The following is a 27,896-nucleotide window of genomic DNA, read 5'->3' on the forward strand; positions in this document are numbered from 1 at the left end:
GCTAGCAAGTTTTAGGCATAGATCAGGAAGAATTTTGGACATTAGGGCAATGTCCTGTCTGTGCAAAGCAAGATAACCTCCAGGAAACAAATGATGGGGCCCAGGCTGCTATCAACACTGACTGCTTGCAGAACAAGGAACCCCAACCCAAATAAAAAATGTGATAAAGAAAAATAAAATCTTTAAGACACATGCTCTAAAAAAAGGTGGATACAGGGTGTAGCCATGCAAAATACTTCTTGGAAAAGTATGAATATGCATTAAAACCTCACAGCAGAATGGGGTAAAAGGAGTGTTCCAAAGATATGAGGTGTGTTCCTGGCAGCGCGCCAGAGCACCCGGCCGTTTTAACCCTTTGCTTTATTATCTTTGTCTCCTAATTGTCTTTTTGATTATATTAAACCTTTTATAATTTATTAAGCGAGTGAACATCGTTTTTCAGTATGCACAGGCAGAGACACTGGTCCTAAATTTCGCAATTGCTGGAAGTGCAGAAGGGCTCCTTGGAGGAGGTCACTCTGCTGAGTGCTGAGCCCACAGCCCGTGTCCGCACGGCTGGAAAAGCCGTGGAAAATCGCGCCGGAGTGGTGTCAGCGTCGGGGTGTTTGTCAGGCAGCCGAGTAGACGCACCGCTCGGGGTCCTTGCATTTTCCCGCCTTTTTTTTTTTTTTTTTTTCCGCCGCCATCTTTAGAAGGTCAAGCAAAACCGCGGCCGAGTAGCCATCTTGTGTGCGGCGTCACGTGGCTTTTGCCCTTTCTCGCCGCCGTCTTTGTCGTGGCTGAAGCCACTTCCGGCCGAGCGGCCATCTTTGTTGTGGCACCGTTAAGGCCCCCGCTGCTCACAATGCGTCTGTCGAAGTCGGCTGCCTGAACGGAAAACCGGCGGACGCCGACCGACTCCGCGCTCTCCTCATGATTTTCCGCCGCCTTTCCCGGCGCGAGGACGAGGGCGGCGGGGCTCAGCGGCTCCGTAGCTGGGCGGCGGCCGCGCCTGCGGCGGCAGGCATTGGAGCCCACGCCTCTGCCGGGGTCCTGCCGGCCTGCCGCCATCTTCAGTGTGACAATAAGCCTGACCCGGTTCCTGCGGTGGGGGCTCGGCTCGGCTCGGCGGGCGCCCCTGCACGTGCAGAGAAGCGAGGCAAAAAACAACGTGTGCAACCCCCATCCAAAAAATCCTCTACAAGGAACGCTCCAAAAAACCCCCGACCGAAATTTAACAAGCCCTGCCTCTAACCAAATAAATAAATAACAAAAAGCCACTTATAAAAAATATTTTTAATATCTATTTTTATAATATTTCTATTCTATATTTATACACCTTTATAACGCATTATATATATTAAAATATATTAACATCTATACATATATTTTTCATATTGAATATTAATCTACTTGTATATATTTGTTACTTGTATTTATTTATTTTTTATGTCTATATATATATCTCCCTATATTTATATCTTTGTTATAGATTTGTATATTTTCATTTCTATATTATTTAAAAGCCCTGCCTCTAACCAAATAAAAAACAAAAAAACCCTTTATTTAAATATTTTTAATATCTATTTTTATCATATTTATATTTATATTGTATGTTCATACACATATATAACACACACTATTAAAATACATTAACATCTATACATATATTTTTCATATTGAATATTAACCTATTTGTATATATTTATATTACTTTTATTTATTTCTTTTATATATGTGTGTATATATATAATCTCCCTATATTTATATCTTTATTACAGATTCGTATATTTTCATTTCTATGTTATTCATTTAAAAGTTCTGTCTCTAACCAAATAAAAAACAGAAAGCCCCTTCACCTTAAATGGTTAATGAAATATTTTTTAATTTCTGTTTTTATCAAATTTATATTCCCATTTATATACTATATTGAAATAGGTGTAACACGCAACATATATGAAAATATATTTCTATTAACAACTATACATATATTATTCATATTATATATTAAATATAAATCTATTTGTACCTATTTATAACATGTATATTTATTTCTTTGTGTGTATATATATATGTATCTTTACATATTTAATATATATGTATATTGTAAATTTTATTTAAACTGTAAATTTAATTTACAAAAAATAATAATTTTTAAATATATAAATAAAAATATAAAAATAAATATAATAAATTTAAAATAATAAATTTAACATATTTAAATTTACAATTTATTGTAAATTTTATCTAAAAGCCCTGCCTCTACCCAAATAAAAAACAAGCCTTTATTTTAAACTATATTTAAATAATTTTTTAAAACTTATAGTTTTTACTTATATCTTCTATTTTATATATATTCTTGTATTCTGTGTAATATAGATTAAAGCATATTACAAGAACATATATATTATTATTTTATTATCTTTTAGAAGTATATATATATTTATAAAAGGAAAAAAATGCCTAGTTTGGGGATTTTTTTTGTTTTAGTTTGTTAAAAATTAATTCAAATTAAGGGAGAGTTTTGTTTTGTTGTTAGTTATTGTAGATTAATATAGTTTGGAGAAGGATGTGAGGGAGTGAGTGTTGTTTTTGTGTGGGGTTTTCTGTTTGTTTTGGAAATTAGTTTTAAAGGTGGAGAATTTAATATTTAGATTAACTAGCATAGATGATTTGTGATAGAAGTATTAAAAAGTTATTTTAGAATATTTTTTTATTTTTATATGGTTAGTTTATTATTAAAATTTATATATTTTAATTTTATATACATATATATAGATAAGGGTAGTGATATTTAGTAAATAGTGATGTTTATATATGTTTTTTATTTAATTATTATATTTTTTGAGTTATATATTATTTTTTGTATTATTTATTATGTGTAATTTGGTTTTTGAGTAAAGATAATTTTATGAATGGGTTGTTTCTATTTGAAGTAGAATTAATTTTAATTGTTTTTTTAATACATTTTTTATATTTGTTACAGGGATTTTGTTTTTGTTTATGGTATGTCAGGGTTGAGATTGGGTAGGGTTTGGTTGGTGGAGTTTTGGGTTTTAATTAATTAGGTGGATTTTGTTAGATGTTCTTAATTTTTGAAAGATTTTTTTATTTTATGTTTTTAAGGTGTTTTTAATAGTTTATTGTATTTTTTAATTTGTACTTGGTGCATGGTAGGGGATATGGATATTTATTGAATATTATGTTTTTTAGTTCAGTTGTTGATAAGGCTGTTATTTATTTAGTGAGTTTTTATTACTGTATGTAGTCTTTATTTTGGTGTGTTTGGGGTAATGTAGTCAATTTGTTCAGTTTGTTTATATTTCTATTTGGATTTTTGTGTTTCTTATAAGGGTTTAATTGTAGTATATGTTATAATTATGGATAACATGAGAAATATTGTTTATGGTTAAATTTATTTTTTGGTTTTGTGTTTACTTATAACTGGTATTTTTATTTTGATCATTTGAGGTATTATGAGTTTATTAGGTTAAGAATAATTTGGTTTTGTGTGGTTAATTGATGTTTATTTTTCATGTATTTATTTATTATTTTTGTAGTTGGATGTACCTGTTTATTGTTTTGGTGGTTTCTATTAGTTTTATTTTTGGGATATAAATATTTATATGATGGATTTCTATAGGTAGTTTGTTTTGGTAGTGATTTTTTTATTGTTTAGTATTTAATTTTTTTTATTGTTAATCAGGTTTCTTTTAGTTATTTTTATAGAGTATTGATTATTGTTTATTAATTAGTAGGTAGAGATTTGGTTACTAAAAAAAAGCAGTGTTTAAGGTTCATTGAATAGTTTTGAGTTTAGTTAGTTGGTTTATTTTCTTTTAGTAATTTTGTTGTGTTGGGTTTTATATAGGGTTTATTTTTGATTATGATGTGATAATTATTAGTAAAAAGAGTCTAAGTGTGGTTTTTTTTTGCTCTTCTTGAACTTAAGTAACACAGTTACTGAGTCCTTTATACCAACACACAGTAAGTACCAATAGAATGTAATCGGTAGAGGGTTTTTTTACTGTTTTGAACCCCACATTGGGCACCAAGTAATGTATTTGTTTTGGTTTAGGGTAAATTTGGGAGAAAATTTTTAGATGGGGTCTTTTTAGAAAGTAAACATTAAGCAGGTTCTTTCTTAACTGGTTTGGGAAATGATTTTTTTGAGAAAAGTGGAATAAAAACATTTATTTAACATGCAAAGTAGTCACAAGGATAAAAAAAGATAATATTAAACAATAAAACTTTTTGCTGTTCAAAGATATGATAAATCTAGAAAGTTTTTGCTGTGGGGTAGCATGTCTTTTATCAGTCCCTCGGCCTCGGTGGACCATAGGCATGAGCTCCTGGTGTTTGTCTGAATCTGGGAAATGTTTTTGCTACAGCGAGCTAAAAAACTAACTAAAAGTAAGGGAGAGCTCTGTCCTGCTGTCTGTGCTGCAGACAACAGAGTTTGGAGAAGGATGTGGGGCAGTGAATGTTGTTTTTGAAAACAAACTGCATGCTGCTTTTTCCCTCTTCTTCACTCTGGGAATTTGTCTCAAAGGTGCTGAACTTAATACCCAGCATAAACAGAACAAACAATTAGGGATACAAGCATCATAAAGACACTCCAGAACAAAACTTTATGGCATTATTTTCAAAACTACTACCCATCTCCAGTCAGAGCTCCCTTCATTCCTGTATACAACAGAGGTGACAGAGAGGTTTTCCTTACAAAGGGATTTAGAAATAAATACCCACTCTTTGCCAATACCAATAAAAACAAAAAACTTCACAGCTTTTTGTATTCTGCACCCAGCCCTCCCTGTGAATTTCCTGGCAGCTCAGGGTCCCTCTGAGGAAGGGTACCCAGCACGAGCCCTCCCCATTCCCCACTCACCTTGCTCCTCCAGTGCAGCGTGTGCTCTCCCAGGGACCTTGGCGTGCCCCAAGTGACATCAGAGCCCCTCAGTGTCCACCCCATCCCCCTCAGCCTTTGCTCCTCACCCCCAAAGAAGGCACAGAACAACTTAAACTGCCCTGAACAGCAGCACCTTGCTTTATTGGAACCCTTTCCAGGTGTAGATCCCCACAAAAAGGAGCTCTGCTGCAACAAGAAAGGGGGGCAGGTCCCAGAAATTCCTCCCCAGAACCCCCAGTCACAGGCCAGAGGCAGAAAGAGAGGACACAGGAAGAATGGGGTGCAGGATGAAATTGGAAAAAAAAAAGAAAAAAGGACGAGCAGCACAACAGAGGAGCAAAACCGAACAAGGACAGGGAACAGGACATGAGGATTCAGGGGGAAACAGTGGAACTGGGAGCATGATATGGCCACCAGAAATAAAGAAAGAACATGAGTGAGGCAAAAAAGAAACCCAAAAAGAAACCCCAAAAAAACCCCAGGGGAAAACCAAAACAACCAAACAAAAATCCTGGGATGGGCAGCAAGACAGAAAGAGATTAAAAGAACAGTGACAGGGAAGAGGACACAAGAATCTAGTGGGAAACACTGGCATGGGGAGCACCACAGAGAATAAGAACATGTATGAGGCAAAAGAAAAAAAAAAACAAAAAACCCACACCAAAACAAACAAAAACTGGGGAAAAAAACCCAAAACAAAACCAGCGATGAGCAGCAGTCACAAATAGTGACTGACAATCTCAGGGGAACCCCCTCACCTGGATGAGGCGCTCTGCCCTGCCATGGATTCATTCTGCCCACATCTGAAAGCAAGCTAAGACAGAAGTCAAAGTGCTGCAGGATAATTTCACAGCTCCAGACATCTTGTGTCAATCTAGGAATACCATCCACACTCCAACTACACCCTACATTCCAAATTTCAAATTACAGGTGCCTGGGACTTGTCCTTTTACACCTACACCCAGACTAGGCAGCAGGGCAGAGCAGCTCTGTGCCAAATACACCCAGACACCCATGACACACAAGACAATAGACACAGGGACACAACAGGGAGACAAAACTCTCGGCCAGAAGAATGGCCACAAGGACCGAGAGAATGCTGAACCAGATGACCCAGGTGAGAAAGACGGCGAGCCCACAAGGCTTGCAGAACCTGGGAGGAAGAAGATGCTAACAGAACAACTTAGTCCAAGAACCACCAAGATGGATGCCCGAGAATCTTATGGCCACAATCCTCCACCTATCCTTGCATTTGTACTAATCCGCAACAATGGATCCTTGTGGTGCACGACTATCGATACAGCTCAGAACAAGACCTTAAAAGACATCTGATTGGATGCATCTAAAGAGAGATGTGATTCCAAGGCCCCTCTGAGCTCCTGAGCCAAAGCTTCCATGGCCTCAGCACTGGGCCGAGGAACGCAGAGATCAGAGATGCCAAGAGTGACACCATGGTTTCCTGTAAGCCCCTGGAAGAGCTAAGGCGAGGCACACACAACACAAGATGTACAAAACACAGAAGGCATGGTAGACAAGTGACACAGCACACCCCGGGCCTGTTCTGCCCTGTGCACCTCAGCATTGTGAGCCAAAGTAAGGGTTTTCCCTTATGGATGCTAAATATGAGCAAAAGCAAGGAGCACAGTGCCTGTGGAAAAGCAGGCTGCATAACTTTCTCAGTCTTGCCTGAGAAAGTGGCCTGAGAAATCATAAAGAAGAATTAAAACAATCCTTAAAGACAGAAGACAGCCTTGCAGGTGCTGTCAGTTTCTTGTTTTCTTACAAAAGAAAGTCAAACAGTAGTGTACCCCACTAACCAATGATAGTAATGTGTTAGTTCACTGACCAATAAGAATTTTACCTTTCTGTACTTTTGCATGTCAGTCTATAAAAGAAGATCTGAGGTAAAAAACCTCACTCTCCTATTCAACTCACAAGAGAGTCTGTGTCATGCTTCTCACCGTTCCCAGTAATGCAACATTCCCTTGACGTGGCCTAAGGGGCCACAGCTGGGACTGCCCCATCTCCAAAGCTGACTCAAAAATCCCTGGCCATGAGTCCCAGACCCAGCACCCCGCTCTCATCCCCTCTGTGGGTTGCAGCCTTTGACTTAGCTCTCAGATGCCCGGGGGTGAGAATCCACATGGGGCATGAGGGAAGGCCGCCTCACCGTCCAGTGAGTGCCTGCCGTCACCAGGATGTTGTCTCTTGGTCAGCTACAAGAAAGAAAACCAAACATCATTGTGTGAGCTCCGTGGCACATTGGTCAAAACTCGACAACTCTTCTACTCACTGTCTCCTGAGACTGCCTGGGTCCTTGGGCCAAACGCTTCAGCCCTGCTGGTAGACTTATGCTTGCAGAGCCGAACTCTTCGCGGTGGCCGGGCCTTACCAAACGAGGCCTCAAGGAGGAGTGGGAGCAATCCCTGGCTGCAGAGGGACAGAGAGCCCAGGGTGGGCTGGGAAAGCTGCAGTTATCCCCAACCCTGTGGATCTGTCCCCCCATTATTGTTTCCTGGCTGGCCCTAGCATGAGGGGTACTGCCTGCATCTCTCAGGGGTTCTGGCACTCTGCTGCTTTAGGGTTCCTGCCTGCAGCTGCTCTCAGGGAAACAGGGGTGCTGTTAGGGCTCCTATTTAGGGTTTGGGTTAGGGGTCTGGTACACCTGTACTCTACCTTATATCCCAACCTGTACCCCTTATTTTCACTGTTTGTCTCTAGCCCTCCCTCAGCCTCTCTGTGCCATTGTCAAGTCCCCCTGTTTATTCCTCAGCTCTCAGCCTCTATTTTCCTGTTTCTGGCCCCTGCCGTGTGTGTCACCCTCGAGCACCTGCTTTGCTGTTCAAGATATCCATCTGCCTCTTAGTTACTCGTGGGGTGTTTAAGGTAAGCGCTAGGGGGGAGGTGAGAGCTGGTGCACCTCTATCTTATATCCTAAGCTGTACCCCTTATTTTCACTGTGTGCTCTCTAGTCCTACAGCCTTTACTCCTCTCTGTTCCTCAGCCTGTGACACCCTCGAGCCCACCCGCTTAGCAACCCCTTCTTTGTGCTGCGCTGCCCCCCCTGGATGTGGTCCCTACCCTTTTTCTTCCGGCGTTGTCCTCCTCTGAACGCTGTAAACACCTCCGCCCCTACTTTCTACTGCTATAAGGGCCCAAACAGCACCAGCGACGCCGTTTTATATCGCCGGAGGGGCGTGGTCGCGTGACGTAAATGATGACGCACGGGGGGCGGTGCCGGGGCAAGGTTCGCGTGAGGGGTGGGTGGCCGGGGCTTAGGGTGAGTGACAGGTGCTGCTGCGCGAGGGGTGGGAGCGGGGTCCTCTCATCGGAGGGGCATCAGCGCAGATTTGCAGCAGTCTCTGGGAACGTAGTTCCCAGGAGTCTCAAAAAAAACCCCCTCCTGCCTGACAAAACCCCGGGCCCAGCACGGTCTGCACCCAGCCCTTGGGGATGAGCATTGCCTTGCAGACTGGGCAGGACCAAGGTAAAAAAACCCAGCTGGGGAAAAAAACCCCAGAAAACAGCAGGGGCAGGGAGCGCGGGGGCTGTGGGGACGATGGAGCGGGAGCTGCGGGCCGTACCCACAGGGGCAGGGCCCCAGGACAGCTGCCGCACCTGGGGCTGCAGTTCCGCCCTGCCCACCTCCGTGTCCGCCCGAGCAGCGCAGAACGCGGGGCTCGCTCGCCTTTGGCCTCTCTGTTCCTGCTGTGCCAGCGGCAGCTGTGCCGAACGGGATAAATCCCCTTGGCTCGTGGAGTCTGCCTCCGAAGCTGAGCACTCGTCACTAAGACCATGTTGAGCCGCACGAGTGGCTGAGGGTACAGGGCTTGTTCAGCTGCGGAAGAGATTGAGCTGATAATTCTTCAGGGGTCTGCAGCTTTCTCCCCACACGCAGCTCTGATCTTTACTTTCTTTGACCAGTGATAGGACCCGAGGGAACTGCTGGAGCTCTGTCAAAGGAGGGTTAGGCTGAGTATCAGGAAAGGCTCTTCCCCCAGAGGGTGCTGGCACTGCCCAGGCTCCCCAGGAAATGGGCACGGCCCCGAGGCTGCCAGAGCTCCAGCAGCGTTAGGACAGCGCTGCCACGGATGCACAGGCTGGGACTGTTGGGGTGTTTGTGCAGGGACAGAGGTTGGATCCGATTGTGGCTGGACCCGAGGTTGTGGGTCCTTTCCAACTCGGGATATTCCACGGTTCTATTCCGTGACTGCCATCGGAAAGATGCCGGCTTCAGCCGGCTCCCACCCGATCCGAGGCGCTGTATCGCAGCCCTTTGCCCAGCGTGGTGACTCAGAGGTCGCTCAGTCCGCACGGCTGTTCCTGAGCTTGTTCCTTGGGTTTCGCTCCTCGTCATAATCCCGCAGCGGGATTTGAGACTGGCTGTCTTCCACACACGGCTCGGTTTGTTTAAAGTACAGCTCCGCCCCACCGCGGCCCCGGCACCTGTTCCCCCCCCCATTCCCCTCCCTTCCGGGGCGGGCGGCGCAGTGCGGAAGGACGCGGGGCCGGGAGGAAGCGGATCCCGGTGGATCCCGCCGGCTCCGCGGCACCGGGCGGGGCGGACGGACGGTGAGCGGGGCGCTACCGCGGGGCCGGGCCTGGGCTCCGGGGTGGCCGGTAGAGGCTCGGGCTCCAGACGAGATGGGGCGGGCACTTCCAGGCGTGTCCCGCTGTGCCGGGAATGTGGCGGCCCGGCGGTGGGAGCCCCACGGCTTGGCCGTGCCCTGAGCCAGCCCGGCCGCGGAGGGCTCGGGGAGAGGCCGGAGAGGGCAGTGCGTATCCGCTCCGGAGGTCAGGGAGCTGCCGGGAAGGGAGGGCGGAAAGCCCCGCTCCGGAGCAGTCCTCCTTCCCTGCATTTTCCCGAGCCTTAGCAGGGAAAATTTGGCTGCTCTCGCGTTTGTTTATGGTTTGCTGCAGTGTGAGAGTTCTGTGGGGCTTTTTAAGATCTCGCTCGTGTGTGGCTGGCGGGCAGCGTCACCAGTACGACACTGCGATGTTTCAGCCGCCGCAGGGCAGGGTTTAAATCAAAATCAAACCCTGCTTTTGTTAAAAAAAAAGGGGAGGGAAAAAGAGCCGAAAATAAGCTGACATTTTTGTACCATCCTTTAAAATGTCTTGACGGCTTCAGTGTTTACAATCCTTTTGTACAAGGTAGAATCAGTAAAATAGATCTAAAAATTGAAGGCTGTCCCTCTGCTTTTGGCACTAGTTTACCATTAAGGTGATTGCTACTCTCCCATATTGGTGGTAGCTGGAAAACCTTTTCGTTTTTTATTTCCCTAAGAAGAAATCTAGTTTATTAAGTACTGGGAAAGAAATTGCTTTAAACTAAAAGAGAATAGGATTAGATTTAGATGTTTTCCCTGTGAGGGTGGTGAGGCCCTGGCACAGAGTGCCCAGAGAAGCTGTGGCTGCCCCTGGATCCCTGGAAGTGTCCAAGGCCAGATTGGACGGGGTTTGGAGCCTAGGATATTGGAATGTCCACGGCAGGGGGTGGAACTGGATGAACTTTAAGGTCCCTTCCAACACAAACCAGTCTGGGATTCTGTAAAATTCTAGTTGTCTCAAAGAAGCTTTTAAATAAATACATATTTTGAAAGGTGTTTCTCTGGCTTGTTCTGGTTTTGAAACACTCTTATATCATCTTTAGGTAATCCCTGTAGTTGTTTTGGAACATAGATAAACTAAGTCTCGTGAGGTAGAATGAGGGAGCAGGGGGTTTTGTTGTTCGTTTTTGTTGAACACTTAAAATCTCTAGGAAAGGACATGAGTCAAACCTGCTTTGTGGGAGATGTCTGGAAGCACAGGGAGGTTTCATTAACATCATCTTGTATTGGACAGGGCTGCCTGTGTTTGAGGCAAAATGGCTTTCAGTAAAGGATTCCGTGTCTATCACAAGCTGGATCCGCTTCCCTTCAGTGTGATTGTGGAAACCAGGAACAGAGAGGAATGTCTCATGTTTGAGTCCGGAGCTGTGGCTGTCCTCTGTAAGTCAATCTGTTTTGATAACTAACATGTTAGAAAGGTGGCAGACACTGTGTGAGCCATTTATTTGTGGAGTGTAAAGAAGCAACTGTTCTATTTTTCTGTTTGCTAATGGAGAGGCTTCTGATTTAAATGAGAAAATAGGCATTTTCTTATCTTCATCTGTTGAGAGAGAATTTTACACATTTAATTACATCTCTTTATGCATCTATATTTTCATGTCCACTAAATTTTCTTACAGTTGCTTCCAACATGATCTTGTTTTGTTGATTCTGAACAACCCTATTTTGAACACACGATAACTCATTGATGAACTAATTATCTGTGTTGCATTTCATAACAGTAAATTCTATATTCTTAAATGTTATGTCATAATTTGGTCTTATTTTGTGTGATTTTAGATAGCTTTTTGATTTTTAGCTTTATTTTGTCCCTGTATTTTTAACCTCCCTCAAGACTCTGTATTGATTTGTTTTGTCATAAAATGAATAATATTTGGAGCAAGATTGCATTGAAGAGTTATTTTTACATGTTTTAAGTGAAAACCGCATGAGATATTTTCCTAAAGTTTTGCCCACTTCCCTTTTTTTTTATTGGAGGACGCTAAAATGAGAAGTGCTGAAGAGATCCATAAGGCCTATACATAGGCTTTTAAAATATGTCAAATTATAGCATATGTTTGTGTTCTTTAGGAAGTCTAAGCACCTGGTTGCACAGCATTTCTGAGCTTGATTTTGGCTCTTTTATAGAAAACTTTAATTCCATGGAATTAGTTTTCTCCTTAGCCAGCACCTGCTAGAGGCCTGGCAACGACTGATGTGGTTGCTGTAGCTGTATGATGGTCCAGGTGAACAGTGGGTGTTTTTCTCCTATTTTTGAAATTCTTTCTTTTTCTGGTACAGTTTCTTCATACTATGTATTTAAGTAATCTCCTTGACTTAGGTAGCAGTATCCATAAGGCACTGTAGTATGGATTAAGTCTCCAGTCATAAAGGCAGTGAACAAGTTTAGTGCAAGCCATAAAACATTTTGAAGATTTGTGGAACAGGTTGTTTCAGCCTATGTTTAGTAATTATGGAACATACTTGAGCTACTTAAGGGCCAACAGATGAAAAATAATTTATTCCTGAAGGTTATGCTCAGAAAGGGCAGTAGGTCACTTCTGATGTCGGGATACACTGCAGGCACCTGGATAAACATCCTTCCCTAAAAAGTAAAACCCGTGTCAAAGTTCATGCCCACTTCCTGCCCTTGTTGTTGCCAAGCAGAGGAAGCCAGACCTGAAGGAGGTTTGAAAGCCTCTCTCCTCTTGGGTTCTGTACTTCTGTTAGTGATAGCTCATTATTAATCTGCAAAGCACTGTCCTTGGAATTCTAATTGGTAGATTACATCATAGCAAATGTTCATACTCAGCTGAAAGTAGTTAGTTAGTGAGTATTGTTTTCAGTAAGCTTAATCAGGAAACTGCTTACTCTTTTTCTGTCTGGTACACGGGCATAGTTTTCCACTGAATATTTAGCAGTGTCATTTTTCTTTAATTCCCTCCATTTTATTTCCATAAAATTCCCTAAATTCTTTAGGTACTGATAGTTTTCTTAATGGTTAGAAGATCACAATCTTAAACTGGCAGCAGAAAAAGCCCAGAAATTCCCTAGGTCAGGTTTCTTTTTCTTCTCTTTTTCTGCTTGCTGTTCCCATCTGATATCAGTTGTTTTTAATGCGTATTTAAAGGAGTAGAATTATTAGCACTGTGGGAAGAATTGTGTAGTGCTACTTCTCCATCTCACTGGCCATGTCACAGAATCCAGCCAGAAGATTCCAGTCAGTAGCTGTACAAACTCACAGGTATTTGTACAAATAATAGACAAAGTTAATGAAGTATTACTGTCCCTTGGGGAAGATTTCCCATGTTTGGAAATCTGTGTGAATAGATAGAAAAATGGTCAGATCAAGCATGTATCCAGAACAGCATCACTTAAACTGTCAAAAACTTCTGAGTTTTGATGATGGTGCTACCACTTTTTAAACTACAAAAATTGACAATACTGTTAGACAGTTTTCCAAATATTTTACTAAATACTGGAGATTAAGTAACCTGTTTAGCCTTATACCTGATCATAGTTCTCTTACCTGTATGTAGAGTGGATAATATATGCACAGCCTAGTGAAATACATTTTAGCATTAAAACTGATTCATGGGGCTCAATTCTGAGAGCCTTAGTGAACTGCATCTCCTGGAATATCCACGTACAGAATTTCAGCTTTGAAATGGGCTAAGAGAAAGGAATGGAAGCTTACTGATCCTTTCAGTGTCATCTTAAAGGAAGCACATCTGTCATTTTGCTGAGGGAAGGATAACCTTCCTCCCCGTGCCCTCGGTGAGGCACTGCAAGATGATTCAGAGGGTTTAGTTCAGCCTCGGTAGGAAATTCTGCAGGGCTCAGATGGTGGCTGATTTTCAGTGTGTGTGCCATGTGCTGTTCCAGTCAGCCAAGTCGGAGGGAAGCAAGGAAGAGGGTCGAAGGGATAGTTCAGAGGTGATGGTTGTGTAACCGTTCAGTCTGAACGTGGGAGCAGCCCAGGCCATCCTTCTGCTGGAGGTTTTCTGTGTGGATTAACTAATACTGTTGTCACCGAAACACCTGAGCATTACTTTGCTTTCTTTTGTACATTTAACACCTTGCTGGTCTGCACGGTCCTGGTATTGGATTAGCCTGAGACACTAGAGTCTGAGGGGATCCTTCTCAAAGACTGGTGAGAGCACCTGGGTTTAAATGTCAGCAGCTTCACTGCTGATTTGTTTATAATATGGTGGGAGTGTCATAGAATTATTTTTCTTATTTTCCATATGAAATGGGCAGTATGTTTATTCTTTGAAATAGGGCTCTCTGAGATGTCTTAACTGGAGAGGTTTCCCTGACTGGGCAGGAGTGTGCTTTCTCTCTCTTCCTGCTGGTGAGTCATCCCAAGTGAGTGGTAAGCTGTCTTTACTCCTGTCGTCTGCTGTGGAGAACATTCTGTCTGAGAAAACACTGAGCCATGAAGATGCAGGAGCATCACGCGCATCCTCGGACCGCAGTGTCATAGTAAAACTGAGGAGAGAGCATGTGTGAGCAGGAGGAGGAGCAGTGCCCACCTGGGCTCTCTGGAGCTGAAGCAAGAGCTGTAATAACTCATGTGCAGCAGGCATTCTGGTAGCTGTTCACCACCAGGGTTAGCAGTGCTACTCAGACCACTTCTTAGTAAGAAAATTCTTCCATGCATTTAAGTCAAGGTGGTCTCAACAGGCCTTGAAAAGCAATCTGGCAGTGTTCTCTCATCCCCAGCATCCTGAGCTGAGCCAGTACTAGGGGTGTGTCAAAAAAAGAGGTATCAAAAGTAATAAAATAATTATTTGGTTAATTTAATAAATGTAGGTAGTGACTGTATTCTGATTTTGATGTCACCTCTGTGGTAATATTCAGGTGTTAGCTTTAATTTAAAGACCAAAAATTTAACTGTCATAATTTGACAAAACCCGTGGGAACTTTAGGCTTAAAAGATCAAAACCAAATTGTGTTCATAAATTTTTCAGATTTTTTTTTTTCAGATTTTTCAGATTGTAAACCTTTTAAAGTGACAGATGTGTGGCCTTTCTTTCCTCTAATGTAAGTTAGAAGTCTCGGGTCTGAAGGAAATGCACATAATTTCAGGATTGTGGTTTTGTTCCCTGCTTAGAGTCCCATATTCTACCTGGAAACTGTAGAACTGTAATTTGAAATGTGTTGTCTCATGGCACCCTGAGAGCTCACCAAGAGGACAACCCAACCGTACAAAGCCTACATGGTGACTTTCACTGTGATCCTAACTTTTTAATTGTTAAAATTGGGAAACTGATTTCTGGATCTGGAATGAAGCGGAATACATGTTGAACCAGATTATCCTGAAAACAGGATTGTTGATGTGGTTCCATTTGTGTAACACTGGGAGGGCTGGCATATTCCCTTCAAAATAATTGAATGGTCACCTTTGTTTATATGTGTCCGTGATTAATAAGGTGTGCTTATTACAGATGATGTTTTAAAATGCTGTTACCTGTTCATCCGTAATAAACAGTGACCTGAAATTTTGTTGGTTTTTTTCCTTGACACTGCAAATGGGGCTTTCTGGCTTTCTCCAGATGTACATTACAAATTGGTTTGAAAATCACTCCATATGTGTTGTGGTTTTCTGGAGTTTTTTGTTAGTTTGGTTTGGTTTCTTGACGCTGATTTATAGTGATCATGAAAGGACAGAATCTTTCTGGTTTTGGATGGCTGAAGATAGGGGTCAGTAGGACTGGTGCCTTGGGCTTCTGGAGAGCAGAGTTTGGCCTGTTAAGGGGACTGGATAAGAGTCCCTTGGGAAGAGAATGAAAAAGAGTGTAGTGAAGCTGTGTCTTCCTGGTTTCATCTTGATTTTCAGAAGCTTCAAATGCTTTTTCTGGGTGTTGTAGCACTCCTGACCACAGGAAGTTCCTTGTTAGGCACTGCCTTGAAAGCAGAAGCCTGGGATCAGTGAGCATGGACCAGGGCAGGATGGAGGAAGTGATGCCATATTTGACATTTTCCCATGTGAATTTTGGCCTTAAAAAACAAATTGAGGTAGGAAAAGTGCGGGCAGTATGAGAGAGAAACGCTTAGGTGGTTAGTGTGGAAAAGCTTTGAGTTCACACTGAATTAGGTCCAATGTAAATGAAAAATATGGCATGAAATGCTTTTGGTTGGTTCTTGGGCACTTTAAGAAAACAGTTACTAGCCACAGTAACTTTCTCTATTTTTATTTGATTAGTTGGTTGGTTTTGCAACCCTTTGCTGCTTTATTAGTCTTCTTGTTGGTCTGGATTTGCAAAGCCCATGTTACTTCATTTACTTTGGGCATTTACTTGTTAAGGCTTAACAAGGATATCCCGCATTCTCTGCAATGGAAAAAGAGAATAAATCCATAGAAGACAGAAAAGGCATTGTTCTGCCGTCATTAAATCCCAGCAGGCACCTTTAAGAAAAATCCTGCAAGAAGTTTGAAACGAAACCTGATCTGTCCATAATAATTTCAAATGTGGAGGAAGAGCATGGCAGCTTACTGGTTATGGAAAGCTGAGTTTGGTAAAAGACAGATTGAAAGAACCAGGGTCTGAAGTTTAAAAGTTCTTTCCAGCCCCATGGTTTTCTGGTTAAGAACAACACAGTTTGGTGATGCTGACAAAATGTTTTTAGATTGGCTGCAGGTTCTTAACACTCACCGTGGGTGAAGACTTTAGAAATAAGTCCTCATGCTGCTGTAAAACTCTGTATTACATCTATGTTACAGGAATATTAGTGCAATAGGTATCAGTGCAATAAGGTAAAGAAACTTTTTTAAAATCCACTTAATAAAGCATTGAATGGGGTTGGATTTCAAGCTGTGGTTAAATAACTGTTTCATCTATATTAAATTGTCTGATTCACTTTAGTAAAAGAGCTGGCAGATATTTGAACAGAAGCAATAGGCTTGAGCACAGGCAGAGCTATACTAATCTTAGGGAATACTTGTTAGGAAGAGCAATTCTAAATAAAATAGAGGGTTTTTTTTTATTCTAAATAAAATAGGGATTTTGTCTAAATGGCATAGCTAATGTGAGAGAGCACAGCAGAATGCCAGGGTACATAGGCATTATAATTTACTCCTCTTCATGTCATGTTCTGGGGTTTTTATTGTGAAAGCAAGATGGTGCTGATTGTTGGTAACCACAGAACCTTGATGCCTGTAAATCCAGTAGCAAAGCTGGAATTGTTGATGTTGCCCTTCCAGTGCAGTCTCGGTCATAAGCAAAAGCTCAGGATGGGTGGGATCCAGCTGCTCTGCAGCATCTCTCAGCTCTCAGGCTCGTGGGCCTGGCTGTTACAGTGCTGATGAAAGGGCTAAAGTGCACACTTAACTCCCAGGAGAGCAACGGCAAATATACTTTATATGACAGGGTTGTTTGCAGTTTTTTGTTGAAAACTGTCTGTGAAAACTGTGTCTTCCTAATTCATCTGAGACATGGCTTATAAATACCAGTTTTTGTGGACCTGCAAGAGTTTTGATCTGCTTGGAATATATGAGATAGTCTTGTTCAGGGATAATACTGCCACATCATGGTTTTATTCTTGGAGAAAAAGGGTAATTTTTTAAAAATAAAAAGTGACATTAAAGACTAATTTTAATACAGGAGAGCATTCTCAGGCATCATATTTGCCTGTGCTGTAGATATTTTTTATAATAAGAGATGATGCTGTTAAAAATGTCAGTGTTCTCCTTTATTATCACTTGGATTTTTGCTTTTTTTATTGCTTAAAAACACAGCATGATCATACTCTGTCACAGAATCAAACCCTCATTTTCCATTATAAAGTGCCATATGCTCATACATTTTGATTTCTTTCCAGAAGTGTCACGTAAGCCCTGCTTTTGTAATCCCTCAGATTTTCAGTTTGGAGTCACTGCTCTCACTGCCGTAGTATTGGGGCTTTTACATCAGCAGATCTTTTCCTTTCTCTCCATAGCTTCTGCAGAAAAAGACACAATCAAGAATACGTACTCCAAAGTCATGGATGCATATGGGCTCTTGGGTGTGTTAAGACTGAACCTTGGTGAGTCAAATAGTAAAACCTGAGTTTTTCATTTGGGGCAGAGTACTGTGCTGCTTGTGTAAGACTGGATCTTTGCAACAGGAACAGGGCTTATTTTTTTCTATTTGTTTGGTTTGTTTTTTTCTTTGCAGAGTAACTTAGAAGTTTGGAGCACTCCCAAAAATGAGGGAGTGGACAAAAATAACTTCTGTTTCTGCAATCCCTGTTCTTTGCAGTGTGGTTTCTTTTTTTTTTTTGTGTAGAACTTGAGAATGCATTCTTGGCATTGGTTCTTTTTTTATGTTTTTCAGGCAAACTGGGGTGGGCTTCCATGCCTCCAGCACATAAATGAATCAATATCCGACTCTGCTAAGATCCATTCTCTTACCTGAGCCCTTTCTTGTTTTGCAGGTGACACACTGTTACATTATCTGGTTCTAGTAACGGGATGCATGTCTGTGGGAAAGATTCAGGACTCCGAAGTTTTCCGAGTTACTTCCACTGAGTTCGTGTCATTGCGAGTTGACCCAACAGACGAGGATCGCATTTCAGAAGTGCGCAAAGTGTTGAACTCCGGAAACTTTTATTTTGCATGGTCTGCAACTGGCATCAGCTTAGACCTGAGTCTCAGTGCTCACCGCAGCATGCAGGAGCACACCACTACTGACAATAGGTTCTTCTGGTGAGTTCAGAATGGGTGCAGCAGGCGTTACATAGGAGTAATGAATTCTAGAATAGCATTACTTGAACTCTAAGGGGAGAAGTATGTTACTAATGACAGGATGCTTTCGTGACCACTTGGGAGTTTCTTCATTGGAAGACACAGATTTTTCACTGCTTATATTGTATTTTCATCTGAACATCTCCTGTGATGTTGCATTTCAGTTTGCTGCCTCTTAATTCTTCATCAATTGGGTCAGTTTTTTAAATGGGTGTGGTTATGAAGCTTCAAAGAAAAAAAATTACTATTTTTTTGAACATTCTGGATTCTAAAGTGGTGTAATGTTTATAGATAGATTCCAAGGGGTTTACAACATATGAAAGCACTTCAAAAGTTTTGTTACTCAGAAAATTGTGATGCTGCTGATTTTGTTGAGAGAGCAGGTAGGCTCTGCTGCAAAGTGCACTTTGCTTGGCTGCTGCATTCGCTATCCTTTTACTGGATATTTTTGAATAAAGTATAGGTTTTCACACGAAGAATTTTTGGTGAGAAGAATGCTGCTTCTGCTGATCAGCAGCCTAAATAATGTCAGTAATGCACACTGACATATTAGAAATTCTGTTCCCTTCAGCCTTTGTTAAAAATGCTGTGTGTGTCTAGGAATCTTGGAAGGGTGCTGAAGACTTGGGTTTACACTGTTAGAACAGGTGAAAAGCTACATCCATCCCCCTCTTCTGGCCAAAATGCACCAAATGAGCTCTGGCATATGAGTCAATGCTTCTCTAGTCTTAGCTGCTACTTCGGTCAGGTAAAGAAATCTGATCAGAGTGAAGTATAAGAAAAAATTATTAAGGTAGGAAATAAGCTCAGGTCTTCAGAAACATTATTTCCTTGATGTAGGTTTATAGGGGTTGTAGAAACCTTGCTGTTTGTCTATGCATCTGAAAAAAGACTTGGCTCCCATTGATCAGTCAGTGCTGCAAGGCTTGAGAAATAATGCCTGTCCAAATAAGCTGGGCTGATTCTGACCCCTATTGTAAAACTTCAGAAGTTACCTGGTTCTGTTTTTTTCAGTAAAAACCAATCCCCACAGGAGGTGGGTGGAATGCCCAGGTTCCAAGATCTAGAAATGTAACCTCTAAAAGTCAAGAGCAGGAAATATTCTGCTTGTGCACTTCAGTGAGCTTTCTGGGGAATTTTTTGTGCCGAACATCCAGGCTCAGAGTGCCCAGGGAAAGAATATTGTTTGCTTTCAGTGTCCTATTATAATGTACCTATATACTTAGGTTTAGGATGAAAAGGCTAAAATTAAAGAGCTTCCACCATTATAATGAGCATGCTGATTACAATTCCAGAGAATTTTTTGGGCAGAGACCCAATCTGACATCTTCCTGGAGCTTGCTTTTCTTTTTTTTCTTATGCAGAAAATTTTGCTGCCTTTTTATACAAGTGAATGCTTCTGAAGATCAAAAGCCAAGTCCCACTAAGAGTGAGGCAAACAAAAAATTTCACAAAACCTGAACTTACTTACTTAATACAGCATTGATTAGTGCTGCTAAATGCATAGGTACATTCAAACTGTATCTTCCTTTCATGTGAACAGTAATTGCTATTAGAGAATGATATATGGAGTATATAAAGCACCAGCACTTAACCCTGAAATTGGTGTTTAAAGAAATTTGAGAACAAGTTGGCTGGGAATTTTTTCCTGGAAGCCTGTCTGGTGAGCAGCATAGGGTTAGGGTGAGGTGGCATATAATGAAAGTATTCAGTGTATATTGATAAGAATTTATTTTCTAGCTTTATTTTGTGGTGGTGGGAGATTGAACAGTGCTTTATACACTACAGAAAAAGTAACCCTGTCATTGGAATTCTGTCTTGCTTTCCTAGAGTCTGCAATCTTTGGCTTCTCAAAACAAGGCTGAGCAGAGAAGTATAAACAAGCTTGGAGTGTTGTTCTTTTGCTGGGTGACAAGCAAGGGCTAGAAGGGCTTATTATTTTAAGGTCATTGAAATTCACAGCTTCACTCCATCTTCTTATTGTGCTCTTTGCTATTTCAGGAACATTTAAATGAGAGTTATATCACAAAACTGTAGCATGCCTATTTTCCTGGTCTTGTTTGTGTTTGTAGCTGTAAAATGTAAGGAGTTGCTAGTTGGCTTAACAGTCTGAGCTGAATTGTAATTCCTTCTGGTTATTTGATGGTTGTTTTCTTCCTGATAGGAACCAGTCACTGCATTTACATCTGAAGCACTACGGTGTAAACTGTGATGACTGGTTGTTGCGTCTCATGTGTGGAGGAGTGGAGATCAGGACAATTTATGCAGCTCACAAGCAGGCGAAGGCTTGTCTCATATCACGACTAAGCTGTGAACGGGCTGGCACCCGATTTAATGTCCGGGGAACAAATGATGACGGTCACGTTGCCAATTTTGTTGAAACAGAGCAGGTATGTTACGCTCCAGTGCACATTGCTTGGCTGACAAGACAGTGTAAATCCCTGTGTGGTTAGATTTTTGCTCTAAATCAACAAATCTCAAGTCAAGTCTGCCACCAGCAGATATTGGAACAGTTTCTTTGATGCTAAATTAGGAAGCTAAGTAGGTTATGTAATTTGATGATCTTGGTTTTTAGTGTGGCTTATGGTCAGGGCATGCCTGGGTCTGAGTTGCAGTAGCTTAAGAAGGTGCTGAACTCCTGTGGGTGGCTGTGCTTCCCCTGAGCCCCTTGAGCTGCATGGCAGCATGTGTCACTTCTGGCCTGAGCTAATCTAAAGTAAAAGAAATGGGCAAAAGGGATTTTTGGCAAATACCGAAACACCAGTACTTGTGGCTCAGGAAAGATAAAAGCATTCTACTTTGCACAGCTCCTCTGAAAGGCGGCTTGTAAAGCCACTGTCATTCTGCTGCCTTGGATTTCATAGCTCTGCCCTCATTATACAGAAATAGGAGAACCTGCTAAATCTTTCTTTGCTGGCTTTCCTTGGCTCACTTTCCATGGTAGCCTATTCCCAAGGGGCTGTACCTGCCGCTGTGTTCATGCTCCTAGGTTTCTTTGGCTGACACCATCCAGAACCCAGGTGACTGAAGGAGGACTTTGTGCAGGAAGGGCTCTTCTTTTACAGCACCAGTTTCAGGAGTTAATCAGAACACTCTTAAGTTTTGTAGCATGTCAATGTCACTGAATGGCTGTAGCATGTTATTCCACTTCAGTTTTCCTTTCCTGGATACTTCCTGGGCCGTGTTACGTTGGTTTCTGGTGCAAAAGATCTGTATGAGTGTTCTCATGAGTAGGCTGCATGGTGATTTTCTGTGCATTGGTGTTCATGTTAACTGTTCCTGCAGGAAAGTCTTACCAAGGTGTTTGAAACATCTTATTCCTAGTGCAGGAGTTACTCAAGCCCAAAAAATAAAAGCTGTATTCCGTTACGTGTTGTGAACTGTGGTTCTGCAAGGGAGCAAGAGAGTGACGGAAGTTTTCGTAGGAATTGTTCAGAGTCTCAGAAACCATATTTTAGCTTGTAGTGTGGAATATGTAATACATAAATATATTTTATTTGCTTCAAGTTAAGGCTAAGAATTCTAAAAGTTTACTTGTGATAATTATTAATACTATGCTTTACTTTCCTTAACAGGTGATATATTTGGATGACTCTGTGTCATCTTTCATACAGATTCGAGGATCTGTTCCATTATTTTGGGAACAGCCAGGACTGCAGGTATGCAGGAGATAGATTTAATTATACATTATAATTCTTATTCATGTCCTTTTAAACATCATCTACTAACCTTTGGGCTCTTCTGCACAGTTGCCTGTGAGGATGAGGTGATCCTTTGGGAGCACTTTGGTGCTGTTATGACTCACCAAGACTGCTCCTCTCAAGTCTAAAAGTTGCTTTGCACACTACTTGAATGTCTATTCTTTTTTCCACATCTTCTCTTTTAAGTTCTTTTTTCTCTTTTAAATGGGTTATCTAAGGGCATCCAAAGAGACCGTTCTCTTCTGAGTTCTTCTTGAGGAGAAGTCTTTTCAAGAAGTCAGTAAGGATCAAGAGTTACTGTAATAATATTTCATCATAATATTCTTGGAAGAGGGACTGATTCACTAACTACTACTGTGACACATTTTTTTACAAGAAAGGTTAAAAGAAGTTTGTGCCTTACAGGGACTCTAGGCTCTTTAGACATACCAGCATTTTGCAGCAGAACTGCTGAAACATTTACATGCCTTTTTCTCAAAACAAGATTTTGGTAAACAGTGTAATCTTGGTGTTGCAGGTGGGATCCCATCGTGTCAGGATGTCAAGGGGTTTTGAGGCGAATGCACCAGCTTTTGACAGGTAAAAAGCATCTAAAGTTTTTGCTAATGCACTACAAACCTCTGGTAAGTTCTGCTGCATCACAGAGATGGGATTTGCTATTCCAAATGGGAGGCTTTGTCTGTACAAATGTGGGATTCAGCAGAGCTGGGAACTTCCCGGGGATTGCTTATGCCTTTCAATGCTTTGTTGGAAAGGGTGAATAAAATTTCTCTTGAATACTTTTCACCTTCTCAGTGTTGCAGGTGTTGCTGTTAATTTTCTATGTGCCAGAAGATAACTGTGGATTTTTTTCTTCTGTTAACAGGCATTTCCAAACCCTTAAAAATTTATATGGCAAGCAAATTATTGTAAATTTACTTGGGGCAAAAGAAGGGGAGCACATGCTCAGCAAAGCTTTCCAGGTGAGTATGACAGTTCTTTCACTGTGCATATCCTTGGAATTTGCTTGTTTGCAGTGAAGCTTTTATATAGCCTTTGGAAACCAAACCTCCAGGTATGCTGTGCTCTGGGAACTAAAATTTGGTTTATCATAACAGCACTGCTTAAGATGCACAACGTGAAATGAATTGTTTAAAGTTCTCTGCGTAATTTGTGTTTGATTCTGTTCAGATTGGTTACTGTACTGGAAAATTATAACAGCAACGTAGACAGTGTAGACAGAGGGATTTTAAGTTATTTTCATATTTCATGCTTACTAGTGTCTTATTGAAAGCACAAGTCTTTTCTACGCTATAAAATTGATGCATAAATACATTATGCTTTATGATATGCTTATAATATGCTTAATGCTGTGATGTTTCTTTTAAGGATATTTCTTTTGAAATTGATGGATATATCCCTTTATTTTTTTTTAAATACAACTTAGCAATTTAAATACGGATCTGCTTCATGATTAGCAGGAAATAATTGGTTCAGAAGATGTTAACTCTAAGTGGGTGATCTCATTAATTCCCACTGGTTAGTTTAAAAGAAAACCTCACATTGCAGTTCATAAATACCAACTATTCGAGGAGTTCTGTCTGAAGCCAGAGAACATGTTGGTAGCCAGCCATCTGTTATTTCCCTTTCCCTTTTCCCTCTGTATCGTAGTGATTGAATAGCTTGGGGCGTTCACTGGAATATTTGCTGTATCCAGCTCTTGTAGTAGGAGACAGGAGTGTTCCTAGATGTGCATCAATACCCAGGGCTTTGCCAACAAACATTCTGTGGGCACTTAAGAGTTTTTCAGGGAGTATTAGGGAAGCTTTTGCTCCAGCCACTCTCCACAGCAACCTAAATAATTTGGGTGGGTTTTTTGTCGGTAGTAGTTGATGAAGTGTTTACCCAATCCCCATTGCTGATCACCACGTCAGTGACTGCTGGTGAACAGGGGTTTTGCTGAAACAGCCTTTAGCAAGTGAAGGCATTTGTACAGCAGAAGAGGCCATAGGCTGCCTTGGTGACCCCTGGTGTAGTAAGGGAAAAACCTGACTTTGTGGCAAGGAAGACAAAAATACATGTGAAATATTAATCAGTTCTGAGTGATTTGTTTCAATGGTGATAAAAGTTGTTTCATTTTACCTAAAAGAAAGCTAATAAAACAACTTCTAAAATATTTGTAATCTCTTTTTTAGCTCCTGCTTCTGTATGTTCAGATACTGGTATATTTATATTTTTTTTTCTGTTTACAATGCCAGAGCCATTTGAAAGCATCTGAACATTCAGCTGATATCAAAATGGTGAACTTTGACTATCATCAGATGGTTAAAGGTGGAAAGGCAGAAAAACTACACAGTGTGCTTAAACCTCAAGTCCAGAAATTCTTGGAGTGTGGATTTTTTTATTTTGATGGAAAGGAAGTAAAAAGGTTTGTATGTATAACTTCCTTCCATTTCCTCAGATTAAGTTGTGGTGCCTGAGATGTGTTTCACCCCTCAGCAAGAAGATAAGAGAAAGAATGTTGCCTCTGTTATTGTGGTTTTAGTGTTTCCTGGGTGATCCTTAACAGCTAAAATACAAGTCACCTGTTTTACTCTAGTAAAATCTTGTCTCATTCTGTGTATGCTCTCAAAATCTCTGAGGAAGATCTCTGTGAGACATTCAAGGGGTAAGAATTAATTTCAGGCCTTTGACCTCAGGATTTTGTGAAAAATGGTCAATAGTCCTTTTTCTAGTGGGCAGCCATGTGGAATTAATGACTGTTTTTCCATCTTCCTGCATAACATGCTGACTGTTTCCCTCAGTGATGGAGCATACCATTTTCTGTGTGTTGTAAGTGTTCATGTTCAGGGCAGTGTTTTTGAATGATCCTGGATCCCCCATTTGAGAAATTGCTTTCTCTCAAAGCAGGATTGATATGCATGTTTCCTGCTCTTCTCTGTACTTATTCCTGATTCCTGGAGCAAAAGCTGTGCTTCTCTCAGCAGGAAAAGAGAAGCAGGGATAGAAGTAGCCAACATTCCTTCTCTTCTCCCTTCTACACTCTTCCTCCTTTTAACTAATGCAGAGCAAAGTGCTGAGTGATGTTCTCCCTGAGAAAGAGTTGCTGAATGATGAGGGGATGTGTCGCCCTGGAAATTGAAACCTTCTGATAATGTTTTCATAGTTTTAGTTACTTTCCCATGAAAGTAACATAAACATAAGCTGTTTATCACATTCCTTCTAAGAAACGTATTTTGATGAACATTTCTTATGATCAGTGTGCTTGGGAAGGTGGTAACTTGATCATCCAATCCCTGGTCATTGTCGAGAATCTATAAATACCGGAGTCAGAGAATAAAGGCACTGGTTTTTGTTCTGACACTTAGGGATGTTTGTGTGAATTATTTCGTGTCCTCTAGCAACAGAGATGAGCTCCAAAAAGCTTTAAAAGGCATTATTTTTTTTTTTTTTATTGGGGGTTTCAAATAATGACATCACAAATCAAAATGCAACAGACTGAAAGCAAAAAAAAAAAGTTGTAGCTTTGACAGCTCAAAGACTTGTGTTAATAAAAGATACAGTTATAATGCTTGTGAGTTTGTGGACCATCTCCTTTGGGAAATATCAGGCTTTTTGCTTTGTATTTCAAATCAAATGCCAAGATAGTAATGCTAAAAAAAGTAATCTTGAAGAAAGTTCTTCAGAACTTGCTACAGTTTTTGGTTAGGTCTCTAATTAAAGGTGCTGACTTTGACAGGCAACGTGTGTAGTGGGAATGACAAAAGTAAGGGATAAATGTGTGTCCTTGGGAGAGTCCTTAGAATTTTGTACACGTATCTGAGGAAGCAGCACATGGATGTTGCTTAACATGATCCTTTTGAGAGCTTTCTAGCAGGAGTTACTGGGCTTCTCCTGAAGGAAGTGGAGCAGTTCTGAGTGCTTGAGGGCCTCAAACATCCCTTGAGCTAAATGGGAGAGGCTTGTTTTTCATTTTTATGAGCAAGTAATGAGGTGTTGGCATTGACTTAAGTTACATCACAAATTCTTGTTACTTTTAGTTAAATAAAATTTGAGAATTGTCTCTACTTTTTTTCTTCTTTTCTTTTTCATTTTTGTTGTAACTAAGAGTTATTTCTCCCCGAGGTTTTTTGGAAGTGTGTTAGTTGAGTTGTTTGAAAAGAAACCTTAATCTTGCATAACACTTTCACCAAGCAAGCAAGGACGATTGGGAGAAACTGAAGCAGAAAGACTAACATTATTTGCAGAAAATGCCTGAGCTGTGCTCAGTGAGCACTTGAAGCTCACCCTCTGTTGCTGCTGACACCTTTATAAATGTCCTTGTGGGGCAGGAAGGTTGCACTGACAATGCCTTGGTTTACTGCTCTGGTTCAGATCTCCCTGTCCCTGCCTCTGTTGAGGAGATGTATGTTAAAGGAGTTATTGCAGTTGTTTTCCCTCTCCTGTTGTCCTTGGCACAGATCCCAGAGCGGCACTGTCAGGACCAACTGCTTGGACTGTCTGGATAGAACAAACAGTGTGCAGGCTTTCTTCGGCTTGGAGGTAGGAAACCCACACCCAGCTGCTGTCTCTGGGGCACTTTGGCTGTAAAAGCAGTGGCACTTTCCTAGGAAGGGTGAATTAACTTTTTCTGTGTGGATTTCTAGTGTGAGCTGTTTCTTGTTTTGACTTCCAGAGAGAAGATGTTCAGCATGTTTGAAAATGAAAAAATATGGGTGCTATAAGGTCAAATCTAGGAAAATTATCATCCTTCTGTTTTCTGAATTTCATTTAGTTAAAATGCTCCTCTTAAGAGGAATTTCTGTGAGAACTTACAAGGCATTGGTTGTAGAACAGACATATCTGATTCTGGAATATGTAGTGCTTGGCTACTGCATTGACACGAGTTTTCTATGGCATAAGAATATCTTTCTACACTCTTGATGTGTAGAGCACTTACATGTCAAGCTTAGCTATGTAGTTCTGTTTTTTCCTTTCATATCCTTTCAAGAACTGCATAAATACAACTTTTTTTTAAAAAACAGGTGTGCCAGATTTTTCAGTAATGAGAATTAAATTATTTCAGCTAAAGTGTGAGAGCTAAAAGCATAAAACTAATTAATAAGAAGGGAATTGGTTAATCTTGAAGAACTGCTGACTTAATTTTCAAATTCTATTAAGTGATATATATGACTTCTGACTTTATTTAACACAGTAGATACTTAAAATAGTAGGTACTGAACCCAAATGATGATGCCCTAAAATTATAAGAGCAAGCACCCAATTTCTAAAATTTCTTGTATATTTCTTCTTAATTTTGATTTACATGTTTCATTTTATATCTTTGTTGATTCCTACCCAACCTTCAGAATTTTGCCTTTGTCAGTCTATAATTTGAGGCTCCTTCTTGCTCCCAGATACCCTAAGGTTTTAAAGATTTTTAAAAGCTCTTGGAAATAGCTTTTGTGTTTAGTTTGGTGAATTTAAAGATGAAAACATTTACAAATCAGCTACATTTTTTTTCCCCTGTACTACTACCTATCTTCAAAGGAAAATGAAGTGTTGGTGCTAAATTACACGTATGATGCAGGTTTTCAAGCATATGCTGACAGTTTGCTCAGAATGATACATGTAAACCCAAGATCTATGGGGTTTTATGCATATATGCTGAAAAATAGGATGTTCCTTTTAAGAAATGTATTTAAAGTGGGGTTGGTGGGTTTGGGTTTTTTTTTTGTTTGTTTGTTTTTGTTTGGTTTGTTGGTTTGTTTTTTTTTTTGCTAATGGTGTCTTCACCTGTTCCAGATGCTAACAAAACAGCTGGAGGTATTAGGATTAGCTGAGAAGCCTCAGTTAGTTACTCGCTTTCAGGAAGTTTTTCGATCCATGTGGTCTGTGAATGGTGATTCTGTCAGTAAAATTTATGCTGGAACTGGAGCCCTTGAAGGAAAAGCAAAGGTAAAGTACATCTTCTCAAGTGCTTTAGCAGTGTTCAGTATGGGTTTTCATAAATTCTGCCATTAATCTAGCAA

General features: G+C 40.9%; 2 protein-coding genes across 18 annotated transcripts in view; one reads left to right on the plus strand and one right to left on the minus strand.

The window, feature by feature from the left end:
• Window positions 1–381: 381 nt before the first annotated feature.
• LOC106628244 (uncharacterized) lies at window positions 382–8,088 on the minus strand. Of its 3 annotated transcripts, XM_088051558.1 has the most exons (4): window positions 7,970–8,088; window positions 7,182–7,318; window positions 7,059–7,104; window positions 382–1,117 (listed from the first exon to the last, which is right to left on the minus strand). In XM_088051558.1, the coding sequence occupies exon 4, from the start codon at window positions 1,048–1,050 to the stop codon at window positions 697–699; it is 354 nt and encodes a 117-aa protein (XP_087907684.1). In that variant the 5' UTR covers window positions 1,051–1,117; window positions 7,059–7,104; window positions 7,182–7,318; window positions 7,970–8,088; the 3' UTR covers window positions 382–696. The 3 variants fall into 3 exon arrangements, 2 of the variants coding, with proteins under 2 accessions (XP_087907684.1, XP_087907685.1); XM_088051559.1 differs by lacking the exon at window positions 7,182–7,318 and having other exon boundaries at window positions 7,970–8,030; XR_015771880.1 differs by lacking the exon at window positions 382–1,117 and having other exon boundaries at window positions 2,452–7,104; window positions 7,182–7,347; window positions 7,970–8,031.
• Window positions 8,089–8,251: 163 nt separating this feature from the next.
• SYNJ1 (synaptojanin 1) overlaps window positions 8,252–27,896 on the plus strand; it is a 51,045-nt gene continuing 31,400 nt past the window's right edge. For 14 of the 15 annotated variants that reach the window (XM_088051545.1, XM_088051549.1, XM_088051553.1 and 11 more), the window contains exons 1-11: window positions 9,383–9,460; window positions 10,733–10,878; window positions 17,419–17,505; window positions 17,896–18,166; window positions 20,370–20,595; window positions 21,781–21,864; window positions 22,424–22,485; window positions 22,772–22,868; window positions 24,144–24,313; window positions 26,346–26,427; window positions 27,670–27,822. In XM_088051545.1, coding sequence (XP_087907671.1) covers window positions 10,755–10,878; window positions 17,419–17,505; window positions 17,896–18,166; window positions 20,370–20,595; window positions 21,781–21,864; window positions 22,424–22,485; window positions 22,772–22,868; window positions 24,144–24,313; window positions 26,346–26,427; window positions 27,670–27,822 — 1,356 coding nt within the window. In that variant the 5' untranslated portion in view covers window positions 9,383–9,460; window positions 10,733–10,754. Of the gene's footprint in view, window positions 8,376–9,382; window positions 9,461–10,732; window positions 10,879–17,418; window positions 17,506–17,895; window positions 18,167–20,369; window positions 20,596–21,780; window positions 21,865–22,423; window positions 22,486–22,771; window positions 22,869–24,143; window positions 24,314–26,345; window positions 26,428–27,669; window positions 27,823–27,896 lie in introns of those variants that run through there. The other variant, XM_088051546.1, reaches the window with a different exon arrangement.

The sequence above is a fragment of the Pseudopodoces humilis genome, chromosome 2, assembly GCF_049639895.1.
Source record: "Pseudopodoces humilis isolate 2021_Gansu_Grassland_sample_001 chromosome 2, ASM4963989v1, whole genome shotgun sequence".
Classification (NCBI taxonomy): domain Eukaryota; kingdom Metazoa; phylum Chordata; class Aves; order Passeriformes; family Paridae; genus Pseudopodoces; species Pseudopodoces humilis.

Coding starts and splice junctions, on each gene's coding strand:
- LOC106628244 (XM_088051558.1), bottom strand. CDS start 1,050: ATGGCGGCAGGCCGGCAGGACCCCGGCAGAGGCGTGGGCTCCAATGCC.